The sequence below is a fragment of the Carcharodon carcharias genome, chromosome 3, assembly GCF_017639515.1.
Source record: "Carcharodon carcharias isolate sCarCar2 chromosome 3, sCarCar2.pri, whole genome shotgun sequence".
NCBI lineage: Eukaryota > Metazoa > Chordata > Chondrichthyes > Lamniformes > Lamnidae > Carcharodon > Carcharodon carcharias.
In genome coordinates, this window is record NC_054469.1 from 211,767,452 (window position 1) to 211,785,846 (window position 18,395).

The window sequence follows — 18,395 nt, forward strand, 5'->3', positions numbered from 1 at the left end:
ATCCTTCCTAAATATGGAAACCAAATGCATACAGTATTCCAGGCATTGTCTCCCCGAAGTCCCATACAATTGTAGCAAGACTTCTTTATTCTTCATTATTATTCAATGTATTGAAGTTTGCTTTCTGCCCTTTTTTAAGAAAATGCATAATACTCAGGAGCAGTGCAAGGGCTGCAGGAATTGAGCTCATACTTAATTCTGGCCCTAATTTCATGCTAATCACCTTAAGTTTCTAAACATACAATCACCTTCACCATTCCTTGTGTGACAAAACTCCAAGTCAGGATATTGTTTTAATAAAAGTATGTTCCAAATTGTTTCTCATACTCAAGAGCCCCAATCTCAACAAAGAATCAAAATAGTACATGACTGTTACTGGTTTTCTGATTGAATCATGCTCCTATCATTCACTATTGTCAGCCGATGTTCTTTAGTTAGTTAAGAATGACTTAAAGGAAACAGAGCTGGTGCTTTCAAGCAAATTCACAACAAAATTATGGTGTCTGTCAGTTGCTTGTCCTATATTTTGTTGTTTTATAGGTGGTTAGAGCTAAGACTGGACTTCCACTTCCTGATACCTGTGTTTTAAATTTAGACTGTGGAACTTTATGTTTACACTTGTCACAAGTTTCAGGCAGGAAAGCAATTTTAAGCACAAATCAATTTCCTTTAGGTGAGAAAACAGACAAAAGTTAACCAAAACAGCAAAATTCTCAAAGCTCATAGTTCCCTGTACCTGGGTTAAGTAAAGTGCAGATTTTTTAAAACACTGTGGTTTAACCTGTCCTTTATTTTTCCTCCACATGCAAACCACATTCGCTGCAGCATAAGTGTCTCAGAAAAAAAGTCTCATAGTCTGCATTATTCTGTTTGTTTTCTTTCCCATGGACTTGGAATTAATAACGAGTCCTGGCTCCATGAGCTCGTGAACCTGAGCATTTGACTCTTTAGGATGGTTTCTAAAAGGGAAGTTGATATTTCAGACAATAAGCACTTCCTCTGAGTAAGACAAAATGATGCACCACCCAATTCTGGCTGCCAACCGGGCTTTAGGTTTGCTTTTAAAATCAAAATTTTCAACCGTTGCTAAATCTAAAACCACGAAAAAAATTAAGACAATGGCAAAAGAAATCGTATGTTGTAAGATTATTTGCCCATATACAATCAAGTAAGAAGCAAAGAACTGCATCATAGAGACATTCATTTTATCCCTCAGTAAGGAAGATTTCTCTGGATGTTAACCCACAAATATAATCTGTAATCAATACATGAATCCTTCTACGGTGCACATGAAAAAGAAGAAAGGCTCATACGCAACAGAATAAAATGAGATTTGGTAGTCAGCAGGTTGTCCTATTGATCTGTTGAGGTGACTCACCAAGTAAGGAATTAAAACAGCATTATAATTACACAACAGCATTAAGGGATAAAAACTTGAATACCAACTCCCATTAAATTCAACTGCCCTGTAATGGGAATGTTGGGCAAAACTTTGGTATCTTTCAAGGCAAAAGTGGGCAGATGTCCCCACCACTGTATATGTGTTAACAACTGTAATAATTATACTAGAAGAAGACTAGATCATGATACTATTTGAGTTGCTCACCCATGAAGTGAGGGACTTGTGGGGGGCATTGGGGGTGAATGAAATTATGCAAGTTACAATAGCTGGTTATTGGTTACACATAAGCTGTCATGGATTTTAAAAACAGCAGGAATTAAAAATATATCTTGTTTTTCAAATAAGTAAGCCTCCCATGGTACGAAGCATGAATTTCATATTTCACAAACAGCTGGAATTTTCAAATCAAGTCAAAATAGATGAATTAATCCTTTGAGGGCAGCAAAAGCATCTTTATACCATAAAATAATTTAAAAAAGGCTTTTTCCACCCAGCTTCATACACGACAATAGTAAATTCTACGTGGTATCCAGAATTTAAGAAAACAAATTATATGAATAGAAACAATTATTTTTCAGAATTCCATAAATATTCAAGGATTGGAGGTTAGGAGATGTAGCTTAAAGGATCATGAGCCTAGTAACTGCAGGCCCAGTAACAAAACACTGATAGTGGGAAAAACGCAGTATTTAAGTAACCCGAGTGTCATGGAGAACAGTTTAGCAAGGATACTACTTCACAAACCAAATGCCATTCTTTTAAGGTGCAACTAAACTGGTGGACAAGATAATCCAGTAAATATAGCTTACTTAGGTTTTCTCAAGGGTTTGACAAAATTCTTCACGTTGGGTTTAGTAAAGAGGCTTAAGGGATGTCAAACAGTTGACAAATTGTATAGGTGGGCTGGCAACAGAAGAGGAAGGGTAATAATAAATAGAAAATGCTCAACCTCAGAAAAAGGAACCAAAGGAGTGAGCTCTACAGAATTATATTTTGGAAGCCTATTTTTAAAAGATTTACAATATATGGAACAGGGTGTACATAGTAGTGTTTAAAAATTTGCTTATGATATAACACTCTTTGACCAGTTATCAAGTAGAAAGAGGTTTGACTATTTCCAGAGAGACTTGGGCAAATTACATAGATGGAGATATGGGAGATGGTTATTAATGGGGTTCCACCTTCCTGATTATCTGTCACAGATTTCAGGGGGTGGGGGGGGGAAATGACTTACTGGCACAATACCTCTAATATTTATTTATCTATTTGTATTTTGTTCCCTTTCTTTAGCAAGTAAAGCAACATTATTTCCTTTGGTTCTGTTATTTGTATTGTATTTCTCATGATTCAATTACCAAGATAATGCTGAAATGTAAGACACATCTATCTGACTTTTTCTAATATGACAAATGATGGTGATTCCAGTGCTCCAGAAAACAACTACGCAGGTCTTTTGGAGACATTTTATTTTGTGTGATGCATGGTACCTCAAAACCTCTGCACATATTATATATATTTTTTAATTAAAAAGGATTGCAGAATGCTTCCACATCAAAAAATTACTTAACTAATTTAGATACTACCATCTATTGGCTCCATCTATTTCTTAGGTTTACTTTATAATTTTCAGCATTAAAAGTTTCTGGAAAATTTTTTACACAATCGAAAATATATGTCTGCACAAAAGCTCTATCTGCCTCACAATCTGATGCTGAATAGCCGCCACTTTAAAATATATTGTGTCTAGTTTCCTCAGCAACTGAAAATGCATTTTAGAAATCTGCTGCCTATGACACCTCTAGAACACATTTCTGTGTAGCTGCCAAAAGATGCTTTTATGCTGCATTATCTGGTGTCAAGAGCAATGCTTTCTGCATTTTAGAAAAAAAAACACAGATCTTCCCAACAGCTGGCTTTGACAAATCCGACAAGTTTATTTTAGAGTTACCACAGGTGTACCTCACCTGTGAGCCTGGAGCTGAAACCGTAGCACCACACCCCCTCCACCATCAGTCACAAATAACAGCAGCTAAACACCAGGGTGTCAGGATGGTGGGGTCGGGGGGGGGGGCGGATTCCAGTCTCCTGTAGCAACTTTGACAGTTTAGCAGTAACCCCAAAGAAACAGCGTAAAAGACCGATTATGCCCTCTCTCTGGGTTTTTGCCAAAGGAATAGTGGAAGACAATGTGAAAGCTTACATGCAAGGTTTTATTAAAAAAAACATACTTTGAACACTGAAATTGGAGAAGTTAGGCTCATCTGACCACACCAGAGATTCAAATCAAGCACTAGGACACTCATTGCAATGATGCCTTTTCACTAACCTTGTAGCAGAGTGGTTTTCTATCAGATACCAGGTGGCAGAGAATTTTTCACTGGTAAAATCACCACTCATACCCTGAAATAATCCTTCCAGGTCCTTCTGAGGAATTCTGCCTCTGCAAAAGGAATTATATTAAATATTTATAGTAATTCTAAGTTGGCTTGTTAAATCAACAAAAGAGCAAATTTATAGTTGTAATATTTCTAAAACAGGCAAGTTATGATTACATTTTATCAACTATTTAAATTAACAGGTTATCGTCTCTTCACCTATAAAACATGCCTTGCAATCAAAGAATTGATTTTGAATAGGGTTGCTATTTTGCAGTCACAGAACTTTGGTGCAATTTTAAGGGAAGAAAAATCACTACTGAAGTATTTCACAGTAAATAATGCAATTAGACAATAATCATGACTGTTACTTTACACAGTGTAACTGGAATTCTGTTCAGCTTAAATTTCCTTCTGTTTAAATTGCAATAGTTTCCTTAAACAACATTTTAAAGATATGGGCCTGAATTTTGCTGTTAGCAACGAACAAACATGCTGGCTGTTCATTATAATTAAACTTGCCTGCAGGCTGTGGACTTTTGCACTACAACTTTCACTAATTAGACAGCCAAAACAGTGCAGCAACCTTTACAAGGGATCTGGGATCCATGTGAACAGGGTATGATGTCCATTAATCGAACAGACTGAACCATCCTTACTGAGACATGCAGAGTCTAAACTCGGAAGTGCAAGTTAAAATATTTAATCCATTGTAAAATCATGTTAAAAAAGTAAAGAAAAATTCAGATCTCCAACAATAACTGAAATCTTAAGGAATGAGACTTGACACTAGTAAAAGTGAATTTTCAGTACTAGAGAGGTTACTTAGCAGGAATTAAGTCTTACCACTGCGTTAAAAATTCATTTAGATTTGAACAGGCAAGCCCTAACTTCTTCTGACATGTTTATTGGATATCTAGTGGTGGTCACGCAAATTCATAATCACCTACGTAAGTGAATGCCAAGCCTCTCAGCGAGGTACTGTTACAGTGCAGCTTATGGAAGAGCACGCAAACTCAGAAAGCAACCTCCTGATCTCCATGTTTAACTGCGCACGTGCAAAGGCCACAGTTGCTGCTCGAGTCAATCCATAATCTAACACAACATCCAGGCCAACAGTATATATTTATGGACTGAGGCTGTGACACAAACACACACAGATGCAATGCTATTTGTTCTTAGCCCACCGACACTGTTTATGACATTTTACAAAAAAAATTACTAATATTTAAGTGAAATCAATAAATCAATACATTCACAATAAAGATTGGAGGGGAAAAAGCCTGGCTCATAGTGTACAGGCAATATAGCAAAGAAAGCAAGCATATAACCAGAACTCAAATACTCTAGTATCATTTTTCACCATTTAAAACATCAGTATTTGGCCTTTCTGTAAAATAGTTTTTTTATATTATATATTATACATAAAATAAAATGTATGTATATGTTAACACTTGAATTATATTCCAAAAAGCAGAACACTTCCATTTCAGAAACTTTTCTCAGCTTTTAGATCCAGGAGAAAAGTTGAAAGGCTTCAGAAGTTTGCATTCGCTCTGGCACAGCTGCCTGCTTTGTAATTTCACTCACGGCATCTATATCTCTAATTCTGGCTAAACTTGTCTCCCAGACCACGTATTTGAGCTATTTTGTGACCTACAACGGGATTTTTCAAAAACCTTGGGAAAAAAAAGCAAGCTATCCAAATGCAGGGTTTATAAAAGTGATGGTAACTAGAGTGGTATGCATTAATAACGTGTTCTAGCCCACAAAGATCAACTTGACACAAGACACAAGCGCCAGAAACTTGCACAAATGTAAGTTCACTTGGAGTTCACTTTTCCATTATGTTACCCACTGTCATTTGACTCTAGAATGGACTTAAGTAGCAACGAAATGCAATTCCTCATTTCTGACTGCATCATGTTAAACTTTCTCCAGCACTGAATCAACCACCCAAGACTCCGGTCTTTCAAGTAGTCGCACTAGTCTAAATGGCACAAGAAAAATAGATAAGGCTGAATTGTTCCAGTATCTTTTTTGAATTGGCCATCTGACTCTTAATTCAAATCACCATGCTGAAAGGCTGAAGCTAAAATTATAGTTTTCAATGGATTAACTAAAATGCAAACATTTTGCTTGTCACTTAAGCATGCTGCAATTCAAATTGGGTCAACATTAAAGTCACAAAGCCTTAAACTGAAGTACTGTACAGTATTCACCACAAGGTGGCACTGTGATATCAAATTTGTTTTGCCAATATAATGAAATAATAAACAGAAGATGATGAAATGCCGCATCAAAAATGTTGCAATAGATGAAGACCATGCTTGATGGGACCCGACATATTTTATATGTTGAAACCCACTTTGGTATACAAGTTTGATCTGTGTTAATGATCTGTGTAGACCGCATGCCAACATCACAATATAAAACCCTACTATTAGTCTGTGCAAAACTGCATCTGTTTATGAAATCCTGACATGTGGATCTGCTATAATCTGCAAAGAATATTCACACTAAAGCAGTACTTAAGTTGATAGATCAGTTTAAGTGGTAGAAATTTAAAAAACACAAATGCAGATAAATAACATCTTGCCTTTTTTGGAGCAAGAAATTTTGAACTTGGAGGCATCAAAGTGTCTCACAATGAAAATATAACTGCTAATTATCTTTACTTTGCATTATTTAATGTGACACTGGGTTTTACATGAATAGCACACCAACCAATACATTCTCAGTGGCAGTCCTCAATGGTTTGCACCATGGTGGTCAACTATGTTAAGCATCGCTTGATGTGACTCAGAAGCCCCACTATGGCATGGCAGTCTCTGTCATATTTGCTGCAGAGGAAGACAGTGGACTGAGAAGGCACGATTCACTGGCCTCTGTTTTCTCTGGGGCTTTTTCTCAGCTGGCTGAGCTTTCCATTTCTGCTTGCTTCCTTCAATGCCCTTCCAAACAGTCAGCCTCCAGAGGTCACGGCTGTCAGCAGCTGTTGCTCAGCGTTAATGTCCATCATCTTCAAATCTCACTTGCAGGTGCCCTTGCAGCAGAGGTACAGACATCCAGGAGGTCGTGGCCAGTGGTCAGTTCACCATACAGAAGGTGATCGGGTATATGGCCATCAACCATCTAATGAAGGTGGCTGAGCCAGTTCAGATGTCGTTGGCTTAGAAATGAGTGTTCACTGATGGAATCAGCACATTCTAGGACCTCTGACTTGGTGACCTGATCCTGCCAAGGATGCTGAGGATACGTCTGAGACAGCAGGAGTGGAAATTTTTCAGCCTTTCTCCTGCCTACCATAGGTTGTCCAGGTCTCACCAGCGCAGAGAAGTGTGCTGAAGGTGCTGACTTGTTTGTCTAAGTTTGGTGTTCTCAGTCAGGTTGCAGTTGTTCCATTCTCTTACTTACCTTGGTTATAACAGCTGTAGCTTTTGTAATGCATGTATTGATTTCAGCATCAAGTGACAGATTGTTGGTGACTGCGGAGCCTAGATATGTGAAGCTATCAATAAACACCAGTGTCACACTGTCAATGCTGATAGATGGCGATATGGCAACATCCAGGACCATGATATTTGTCTTCCTGATGTGGACGGTCAAACCAAACTCTTTACAGACGTGAGAGTGTGTGTCCATTTGTCACTGTGTATGGAATGTTAGTGCAGCATGGTCGGTGTAGAGAAACACTCTGATGAGGACTTGGCTCATCTTTGCTTTGGATCTCAAGCAAGCAAAGCTGAACAGCTTTCTGTCAGTTCTGTTATGTAAGTAGACACCCTCTGTAGATGACTTGAAGGCATTTGACAGCAACAAAGAGAAAGGGAGACCAATAAACTACAATCTGCAATATAAATAGTTGTTTGGTAGTACAGAACTTGAGTATTGCTGAGAAAAGGCATTTTGTGGACTCTGATCGGAATGCCTTGACAATGCCAATTCCATGAGAAACGTGCCTTCGCTGTAATGACATCTAGCCTCCTACCCCTCGCATATTTCCGATATGTGGATGATACATTTGTTATATTTAAATATACAGTTGCATGTAATAATTTCCCTGCATGTCTTAATGGGCTCCATCCTGTGCTCAAATTCACCTTTGAAATGGAGCAGTTAAGTGAACTCCCTTTCCTTGACATTCTAGTTGAGCAATCTGCCAGGCGGTTCTCTATCAGTCTATCACAAGCCTATCTTCACTGGTCAATATACATACTGGGATTCTTACAGTTCTACACACAATAAAATTGGCCTCTTCAGCAATCACTGAAATAGGGCCCAAGCCATTTGCTCACCATACAAGCTTGATGCTGAAATAGGGCGCATCAAAGTCATCCTGTGGGATAATGGCTACCCTGATCAGATCATTTCCTGCTGTATATCACGCAAACCCATGAACTGACCTGAAAAGGGCCAGATATCTCAAAACGTTGAGCAACAGGTGAAGCTAGCTGTTTCGTGCTGCGATTATGCAATAGTAACACGAGTGGTCTTCACCACCAACTGCTGTCAAGTCAAAAAGACATTCTGCCTATTACACAAATGAGTAATGTGGTATATGAATGTCAGTGCCATTGTGATGCTAGGTATGTAGGCAGTACGTCCCAAAGATTGGCAGATTGTATCAAACAGCATGACCCTTCCGCTGTTCACAACGGCCAAGGTACAGACCGTACCCAACTTTGCAAAACTCAAAACAGTGTCCAACATTAGATGTGATTCTGCAATTGGACATTTGCTAAATAATCCTCAGTGTGCTAATAAATTATGCTCTCAATCAATTTAAGATTGTCAGTTGGGCTCGCTGTGTGGCGCATTTGCGTGTACTGGAAGCTGCATATATTAATAGACAGGGCCATGTTTTGGCAGACAGATAGAACATGTAAACACACTGCGCCTGTTTCAGCTAAGCAAAATAAGCGATAGCCATTCGCTGGTTCTTTCCTCAGGGCAATGTCTTGACCTATCAGGCTCAAGCTGCCTGGTTTAAATTTCAAACAACGTTCGGCAGTTAACCGGCAGTCATAATTAGCTGGTGTATTTTCCATGGCAGCACCTCTACCAATCAGCAATCTCTTCTCATACAGCCTAAAGTTGTTGCTTCCCCTGACATTGCGATTGTCCTGCTGAGCGCAAGACAGAAAGCTTCAACAAAATGTTTTTTTTTTCAGCAATACTCAAATCTGCAACGTACGTTTAACCCCAAAAGAAAGATGCAACTGCATATTTGCTGCTAACACAGCTGCCTTTGGAAAAGCAATGGCAAAGTTCTATTTTCACTGCTGCAACTCTTGAAAACAACACCATTATATTTTCACAAGGGCATTGACAAATAGAGAACATTCAAATCACGACCCTGGAATAGTAAACATTTACAGCAGGGTTTCACAATTGAGGACCTTACAGAAAACATTAACATTTAATTCCATTTGATATAAAACACAGATAATTCATTTTTCATAACATTTTAAAAACTGCACCATTAAAAAATTGCCATGGATAACTCAGCATTGTAATTTTAGTAAGTATATATTTAAACAAAATTTCAGTGATTGTTACATATCACAGCCAATAGCAAAGCTAAATTGAAATATGTTATGGATGAAAAAAGTACAATACCTTGAAAGTGAAGCAGTAAATTATTAGCAGTAGCTTGAGATTATCTTTTGGATAACCATCAACCAAGATAAGGTTCACAAAATGTAACGGTGTAAGTAAGCTTGGAATCAGCATGTTAAATTTAAGGCTCCCTTTGACTTTCAAATCAAAAAGACCACTTTACTAACAAAGTGTCAGAAATACCAGTAAAAATTCAACCTGCAGGCTAATTTCTCCAGCCAACATTTTATGCAGCAGTGCATAGCGAATGTGAGTCACTGACTTTTAAATGCATTAATTGCAATCACTGTTATATCGTGATCTTTGAAGTTCATTGTCTACAATTTGTAATGAAACTGACAACGTCTTGAGAGAATATGCTTGCTTTTGGCTGGAAAGAGGCTGTGTGTGACCACTGCTACAATAAACATTCATCATCTGTTTTACTTCCAAAGTGCATTCATTGGCGTGCAACTTAGTCAAAGAAATATGGCAAAATACTAACTGGCAGAAGGGAAAGAAGCACTTGAGGAAAAGACGCCATGCTCTTCAGAGCAATGACAGAAGAATTTGTTTTGTGAGAAAATATCTGATAAAATCCTTTGCAAGTTGCCAAGCCATCTTCAAACATAAGTAATTTTAACATTTGACCAGCGCTCATGAAGGATACTTCTCCCTAAATGCACACATCAGAGGACGACATCAGAACTACTTTGTGGTATTGTAACCCAACATCAAAATTAAACCAACAAACAACTTGTATTTACATAGCAGAATAAAACATCTCAAGGTGCTTCACAGGAGGATTATAAAACAAAATATGACACTGAGCCACATAGGAGATATTAGAGCAAATCTTGGTCAAAGAGGTAGTTTTTATGATGTGTCTTAAGGGTTTAGGGAGGGAATTCCAGATTTTAGGGCCCAGGCGCTGAAGCTCCAGCTACCAATGGCGGAGCAATTAAAATTGGAGATGCTGAAAAGGAAAGAATTGGAGGAGCACATAACATTGTGGGATTGGAAGAGATTACAGATATATGGAGGGGACGAGGCCACAAAAGGACTTGAAAACAAGGATAAGAATTTTCAAATTGAGGCACTGCTTAACTAGGAGTCAACATAAATCAGTGAGCACAGGAATAATTTATGAACAGGACTTGGTGAAAGTTGGGCCACGGGCAGTAGGGCTTTGAATGACCTCGGGGGGGGGGGGGGGGGGGGGCAGAATGAGGCAGGCCGGTTAGGAGTGCTTGAGAACAATCCAGACTAGGGGCAATAAAAGAATGCAGTTGTTGACTAGGCAGTGGAGTTTAAAGCCAGAGTGAAGTCAATGGGCTGAGCTGGATTTTCACAAATTCAGAAGCCGTTTAAAATCAGCAGGACTTGATTCCAGGATTCCTGCTCCCATTTCCCGACACCCCTATTTTCACTGGTGTGGCATAAGGATGTAAGTTGCAAAGCCATGCTCTGCAATCTCAACATGGCCAACTCAATTGCTGGGGTTGGCATCTACAAACCCCTCAGCAATTCTCGTGGAGGTGGGCCAGCTTCTTCATGGCTCCTGGATCTCAGAGGGGTCGTGAACCATAGTCTGGATTCGAAATATTTTGCAAGGTAACTTCAAAAAGTCTTCCCCATGCCTTCCAGTACACCCACTTGGCCCCTTATAGCCCCCATGCCAACATATGCTCCCCACCCACCTCCAATGGCCTCTCGTACCCTCCACCCCAATTCCTGGCCCTTCCAGCATACGCTACGTATGGAACCAATGAACCCTATAGTGACAACTGCATATGTCAAAATGCTTAGAAAAAAGGCACATTTGGAATTTTTTGAAGAAAAAAAAACTGGCGTTCCTGCAACCAGATAGAAGTGTCAAACAGGCCATTAAAATGTCAACAACAGAAGCTTTCAGCACTTAACACCTCAACTTTGTGGAAATAAAAATTGAGATATTGACAAAAGAGATCACAGAAAAAATAAATTATAACCTCAGATATCAACACTTCTCTGCGAGTGTGCAAAAAAGCTCACTCACAATCCTTATCTAAAAGTCTTCTGTTTTTAGGCGTGAAAGGGCCATGGGTGGGCATGGAGGGTATGAGCAGCATGAGTTGTCATGCAGCATGGAGGTGGCATAAGAAGTGGGTGTGGAAGAATTGAGGGTCTAAAATGTAACCACAAAACAGGGGCAAAGTTTTTTAAAAATTCTAACGGGATGTGGACATCGCTGAACAAAAACAGAATTATCTGGATAAACTCAGCAGGTCTGGCAGCATCGACGGAGAAGAAAAGAGTTGACGTTTCAAGTCCTCATGACCCTTCGACAGGACTTGTGGACATCGCTGGCTAGGCCAGCATTTATTGCCCATCACTAATTGCCCGAGAGAAGGTGGTGGTGAGCAGCTTCTTGAACCGCTGCAGTTCATGTGGTGTAGTGTTGTTAGGGAGAGAGTTCCAGAATTTTGACCCAGCAAAGTGAATGATATAGTTCTAGGTCAAGATGGTGAGTGGCTTGGAGGAGAACTTACAGGCGGTGGTGTTCTCACGCATCTTGCTATTTCTCATCTACATGTTCCCCCGCCAGCCAAAGTATCCAAAAATATCAGTTTCCATGTGGTCTTGATGACATCCAGCTCTATCTTTACCCTCTCTGCTGTCTCTACATTGTATGTTATATCAGCAGTTTGACAGTGTTAGACAAACAGAAATTTCCTGCAATCAAATATTCGGAAGACCGAAGCCATTGGGCTGGGTTCTCGCAGCCAAGGTGGCTTGTTCAAGTTGGGAAACTTCCGGATTCTGCAGACCTGCCTCAGTATAAAGTGCCCCTCTAGGTGCTATTTTTGCTCTGAGGAGGTGTAGGCAGGGTAGAATTGGACCTGCCGCCTCAGAAGCAGATCAAGGCAGTCACAGTGACAGCTAAGTGCTAAGGCAGGCTGGTAAAAAGGCCTGCCTCGGTTCTCTCTGGCTTTGTCCTAGTTGTTTGGTTTCATTGCAGCCCCTCTATCCCTCACCCCTCACATCCCATCACCCCTTACTCACTCCCCATAACATGTCTATTTTATCTCCTGGTCATTTTGTTTTACTATCCTTACTTAATCCTCTAATCTTGCCATGCTACTCCTCCCACTACACTTGCAACATTTTAAATGATCATCTTTAGTATCGTTAGCCCTAATTTTATCACAGGAATGTCCCACAAACAGCAATGAGATAAATGACCTGGGAGAACATTAAATAGATTTTGTGGTGTGTATTTTCAACGCTGTTAGTTGAGGACTAGCTATTGTTTGCATATTCACCCCTAAAAATTGATATGCACAGTTGCCATGTCAGGATTTAATATGCAGCTATTCAGAGAGTTTTAAAATCTGTTGTACTGAACCAAATCAGCATGGGATGGGAGATGGAGAGGAAAAGAGAGAGAAAGGAGCATGCTGAGAGAACACAACTGAAAACATACACATGCAAGCAATCTACAAACACACAATGGCTCAGATTTTGTGGTCAGAGGCCTGCTGACCTCAAAGAAAGCTGCCCACAAAGATACAGCCACCTTTGTGGCTTTCATTTTTTCCAACATTAATTTGAATCTATCGACAAGTCAAGGGATCCAGCAACAGTGATGTCATCAACAGGGCAATGGGCAAATCATTAAAGAATTCTCAGAGAAAGCAAACTAGAATCTGTCGCTTTTTATAAATTTTCAGAAAGCAAAATAAAGATTTAGACACACACATTAGAAGCTGAAATATCATATTTTTTTTCTTAAAAACTATGGAATTTTCATCACAATGGAAAAACTTGGCATACACAAATATAAAATCAGTTTTCCACAGCCGGAAAGGTTTTTCAGCAGTTGTTATAACTTTGTACAACATTAAAAACCCAGTTACCCTCATTAATAGGGCATAACTTTTTCAGGGGTTTTTTTAACAGCAATATTACAATGTAAAGGGGAAGTTCTCGTCAGTCAGTGATTCCTAAAGATTTCTGTCTGTGGGGACTTCAACAGCATACCCTTTGGAGGAGCGGGGAATTGTTGAAAGCAACTTCTAGATTTCTTCATTTAACGGTGCATGGATTTGATCAGTGACAGTGAAAAATAGATGGTATGTGAAGGCAAGGTTAGCAGATACATAAAAATAAATATTTTTTTCTCTCAAATTTCTGGATTTTGATCCACACATTTAGATCTGTCCACCTACTAAAAAACCTTTACATTATAAGAGTTCCACTGTTATCAAACATGAAAGGTATCGCATCAATTTAAATTTAGCTTAATGCTGTCACCTGGCCTCTTTTTCTAACTCTCCAAAAGGGAGAGAAGGAATACTCACTGACAGAGCGCAGCTACCAAATGCAACATACAATGAACATGTATGAAGATACTGTATAAGCTGGTATGAGAACATGCAAAAGGATTTTTCTGGCAACTTTATGTTAAAGTTTACTGTTAGCTTTTTTTTCTTCTCTAGCTATTGTGGGTGGTTTTGCACCCTGTGTGCTTGTTTTAACTGCAGTTTTTTATTGGTCATGCAATCCATCATTTGATGCAACTGCTTGCATATGCGATTACTGTGGCAACATGTCTAGTTCTGTCACATTGTGCTGAGTATATCCGGAGACTGCTGTCTCATACTGGAGAGACAGACCTGTAATTTATCAGCAGTTTTTTTCACAATACCTCTAATGTAACAGCTAGCAAAATAATTGGGAAACTAAAACTTTTACATAATATTCATACATACTGAGCCAAAGAACAATTATTGATTTGTGGATCATTTTCAGTCATAATTAGATTACAAATAAATGGCCACAGTATTCAAAGGGGTTTAGGTGATACAACATTGACTTTAGTAAGCAAACAATCTTTTCTTGTACACTCCAATTACAAAAGGTTTCTGCTTTGGTTGGTTTACAATTGTCATTGGTTTTAATGTTAGAAAATTTCTACTACTGATACCAGCAATGTATTGAATTTTAGAGGACATGGAAAACTAGTTAAAAACATAAAGCATTAGCAATTGTGTGAGTTAACAAAAGGTTGTCCCCTGATAAAACATTGTCTAACTATTTTGGATAAAAGAAATACTGTACTTTGATGTCAGAAATGACAACACATTTTACTCTTGATAAGTTAACAAATTAAGCTATTGTTTGAATATTTAGCCCTAAAAATTGATATGCACAGTTGCCGTGTCGGGATTTAATATGCAGCTATTCAGAGAGTTTTAAAACCTGGCCTGATTTTTTAAAAACTATGAATATTTTTACCCATCACTGAATGGGATTTCAAGTAGAAATTTAAATATACATGCTCTATTTTTAAATGTCCCTCAAGGATTCACTTCCAAATTCCTCCTGTTGTTCTGTAATTGTGATAAATGATTCGTATAAATACTAGCTTGGAAAGATAGCACCAGAACAGACATTTATTAGTTACAAAGTAGCACTGTATAATACCATTAGTCCATCTTATTCCGTCAATAATTGAACAGATAAATTGACATGTACAAAGGATTTGTAAGTTGTTTATGTTTATCTGCAAATTTGTAGTGCAGGTTGAGTATTATTATTTCTGTAGCCCTAGGGGCCGATTGAGTTTTGGATTTCAGGTCATTTTGGTTTTCGAACACACGAAATGGGAGCAGAAGTAGGCTACTTGGTCACTCAAGCCTGCTCCACCATTCAAGATGATCATGGCTGATCTGTTTGCGTTTGGAATATCACAATCCCATCTACACCCCATCACTTTTGGTTTCCTTGCCTCACAAGAATCTACCTACCTCTGCCTTAAAAAATATTCAATGACACTGCCTCCACCCCCTTCCAAGGCAGAGAGCTCCAAAATCACACAGCCCTCAGAAAAACAATTCTCCTCATCTCTGTTCTAAACGGGCAACCTCTAATTTTAAAACAGTGCCCCTTAGTTCTGGACTCACCCACAAGGGGAAACGTCCTTTCTACAACCTACACCACGAGCTTTTATTTTCCACAATAACCTTTGATGTGATACCATATCAAATGTCTTCTGGAAATCCAGGTACAACATGTCTACAGGCTCCCCTTAATCCACAGTGCCTGTTACTCCTTCAAAGTACTCCAATAAATTGGCTAAACATGATTTCCCTTTCACAAAGCCATGCTGATTCTTTCCGTTTACCTTGAGTTTCTCTGCGTGCCCAGCTTTATCCTCCTTAATGATCAATTCTAACACCTTACCCACAACAGACGTCAAGCTAACTGGCCTATAGTTTCCTGCCTCCCTCCCTTCTCGAATAGAAAGGTTACATTTGCTACTTTCCAGAATCTAGCGAATTTTGAAAAAATTAACACAATCGCATCTACTACCTCATTAAGCACCTCTTTTAAAGGCCCTGGGACGAAGTCCATCAGGACCCGGAGACTTTTCAGCCCGCAGCTCCATCAGTTTGCTCAGTACTGCTTCCCTGGTGATTGTAATTTCACCAAGTTCCCCTCTTCCCTCCACCTCCTGATTTACAGCTATTACGGGAATGTTTTTTTGTATCTTCTATAGCGAAGACAGAAGCAAAATATATGTCCATTTCATCCGCCATTTCCTTATTAACTACTACTCCCCATTCTCACTCTCTAGAGGATCAACGCTCATTTCACTTACTCTTTTCCTTTTCAAATACCTGTAGAAACTCTTGCTATCCATCTTTCTAGCTTCCTCTCATACTCTAATTTCTTACTTCTCTTTAACCCTTTAGTCATTCTTTGCCATTCTTTATTTTCCAACCAATCATCTGACTTGCCACTCATCTTAGTGCAGTTATACGTTTTTTCCTTAAGTCTGATGCTTTCCTTAACTTCTTTAGTTCCCCACAGATGGTGGTCCTCCCTTAAGATTTTTTTCTTTAGAGTAGGAATATGCTTGTTCTAAGTATTCTGAAATATCCCATTAAATGTCTGCCACTGCTTTTCTATTGATCTATCCCCTTTCTGAGTATCCCAGTTCACCAGCTAGCTCAGCTTTCATGCCCACATTGTTGCCCTTATTTAAGTTTAAGATACCAGTCTTAGACCCACAGCTTCTCCCTTTCAAACTGGATGTAAAATTCAATCATATTGTTGTCACTGCTACCTAGGGGTGCCTTTAGGTCATCAATTAATCCTGTCACATTACACAGTACCAAGTCTAATATAACCTGCTCTCTGGTTAGTTCCATAACATGTTGCTCTAAGAAACCATCTCAAAAGCACTCGAACTCCTCAGCCAGGCTACTACTGCCAATCTGATTTTTTCAGTTCAGATGTAGATTAAAATCACCCATGATTATTGCCATCCCATTATCACAAGCACCCAATATTTCTTCTTGCATACTTTACCCTCAATTGGTGGTTACTGTTAGGGGGGCCCTGCAGACCACTCCCACTAGTGACCTCTTTCCCCTGCTATTCCTCATCTCCACCCAAACTGATTCCACATCCTGATCTCCTGAACCAAGGTCATCTCTAAATATTGCACCAATGCCATCCTTCATTTACAGTGTTACCCCTCCACCTTTTCCTAGCTTCCTATTCTTCTTAAATGTCATATATGCCTCAACACTCAGGTCCCAATCCTTGTCATCCTGCAGCCACATCTCTGCAATCGTTATCAGATCACATTTATTTACTTCAATGTACACCATCAATTCATTTACTTGGCTATGAATGCTATGCACATCAGGATAGAGCCTTCAACTTTGTCTTTGTTTTTTTTGTAACATTTTTGTAATAGTCTTGACTATTGGTGTACTCTTAGGTTTTATCTCTGTCCCTTGCTGTAGTTTGTATAAATAATTTAGACTTGAATGTAGGAGGGTTGATCAGTAAGTTCACAGATGACACGAAAATTGGTGGGGTGGTAAATAGTGAGGAAGATAGCCTTAGATTACAGGAGGATATAGACAGGCTGGTCAGATGGGCTGATCAGTGGCAAATGGAATTTAATTCAGAGAAGTGTGAGGTGATGCACTTGGGCAGGACAAACAAGGCACGGGAATATACAATGAATGGGAAGTACCGAGGATCAGAGGGACCTTGGTTTGCATATCCACCGGTCCCTTAAGGTAGCGGGACAGTTAGATAAGGTGGTTAGGAAGGCATATGGGATACTTGCCTTTTTAGCCAAGGCATAGAATATAAGAGCAGGGAGGTTATGCTGGAACTGTATAAAATGCTGGTTAGGCCACAGCTAGAGTATTGCATGCAGTTCTGGAATCCACATTATTGGAAGGATGTGATTGCACTAGAGAGAGTGCAGAGGAGATTTTTACCAGGATGTTGCCAAGGCTGGTGAATTTTAGTTATAAGGAGAGATTGGATAGACTGGGGTTATTTTCCCTGGAGCATAGGAGATTGAGGCATATAAAATTGAGGGGCATAGATAGGGTAGACAGGAAGGAACTTTTCCCCTTGGAGGGATCAGTAACTAAAGGGCATAGGTTTAAGGTAAGGGGCAGGAAGTTTAGAGGGGATGTGACAAAGAATTTTTTCACCCAAAGGGTGATGGGAATCTGGAACTCTCTGCCTGAAAAGGGTGGTAAAGGCAGAAACCCTCATAACATTGAAGAGGTATTTGGTGTGCACTTGCGACGCCATGGCATACAAGACTATGGTCCTAGTGCTGGAAAATGGAATTAGAATAGTTAGGTACTTGTTTGACCGGCGCAGACTCGATGGGCCATAGGGCCTTTTTCTGTGCTGTAGACCTCTATGACTCTATGGCTCTACCATTGAATAATAAATACAGACTACCTGTAATAAGTTCTCTCCCCGGTACCATCTGTGACTCTGCTTGTAGGAGAGGGTTTGCAAGGTAAACAGAGCAGACAAACAACTAGACTTCCTGTGCTAATGGTAGGGTGCAGTGGATGTGGTTCATGTCAGCCCGGATCAGAGGCTTCCCGCAGTAGAGGTTGATGAGGTTCAAAAAAAGTGTGATTTTTGGATGTGTTCAGTTTTCAGATTTACAGATAAAGGATACTTTACCTGTATCCCAA

General features: G+C 39.4%; 1 protein-coding gene across 1 annotated transcript in view; it reads right to left on the minus strand.

Annotated features, from left to right (window-relative positions):
* Positions 1 to 18,395, minus strand: part of exoc2 (exocyst complex component 2) — a 304,799-nt gene that overhangs the window by 212,505 nt on the left and 73,899 nt on the right. Inside the window, exon 5 of the mRNA XM_041184538.1 lies at positions 3,729 to 3,842. Within this exon, the coding sequence (XP_041040472.1) occupies positions 3,729 to 3,842 (114 nt within the window). The remainder of the gene's footprint in view (positions 1 to 3,728; positions 3,843 to 18,395) is intronic.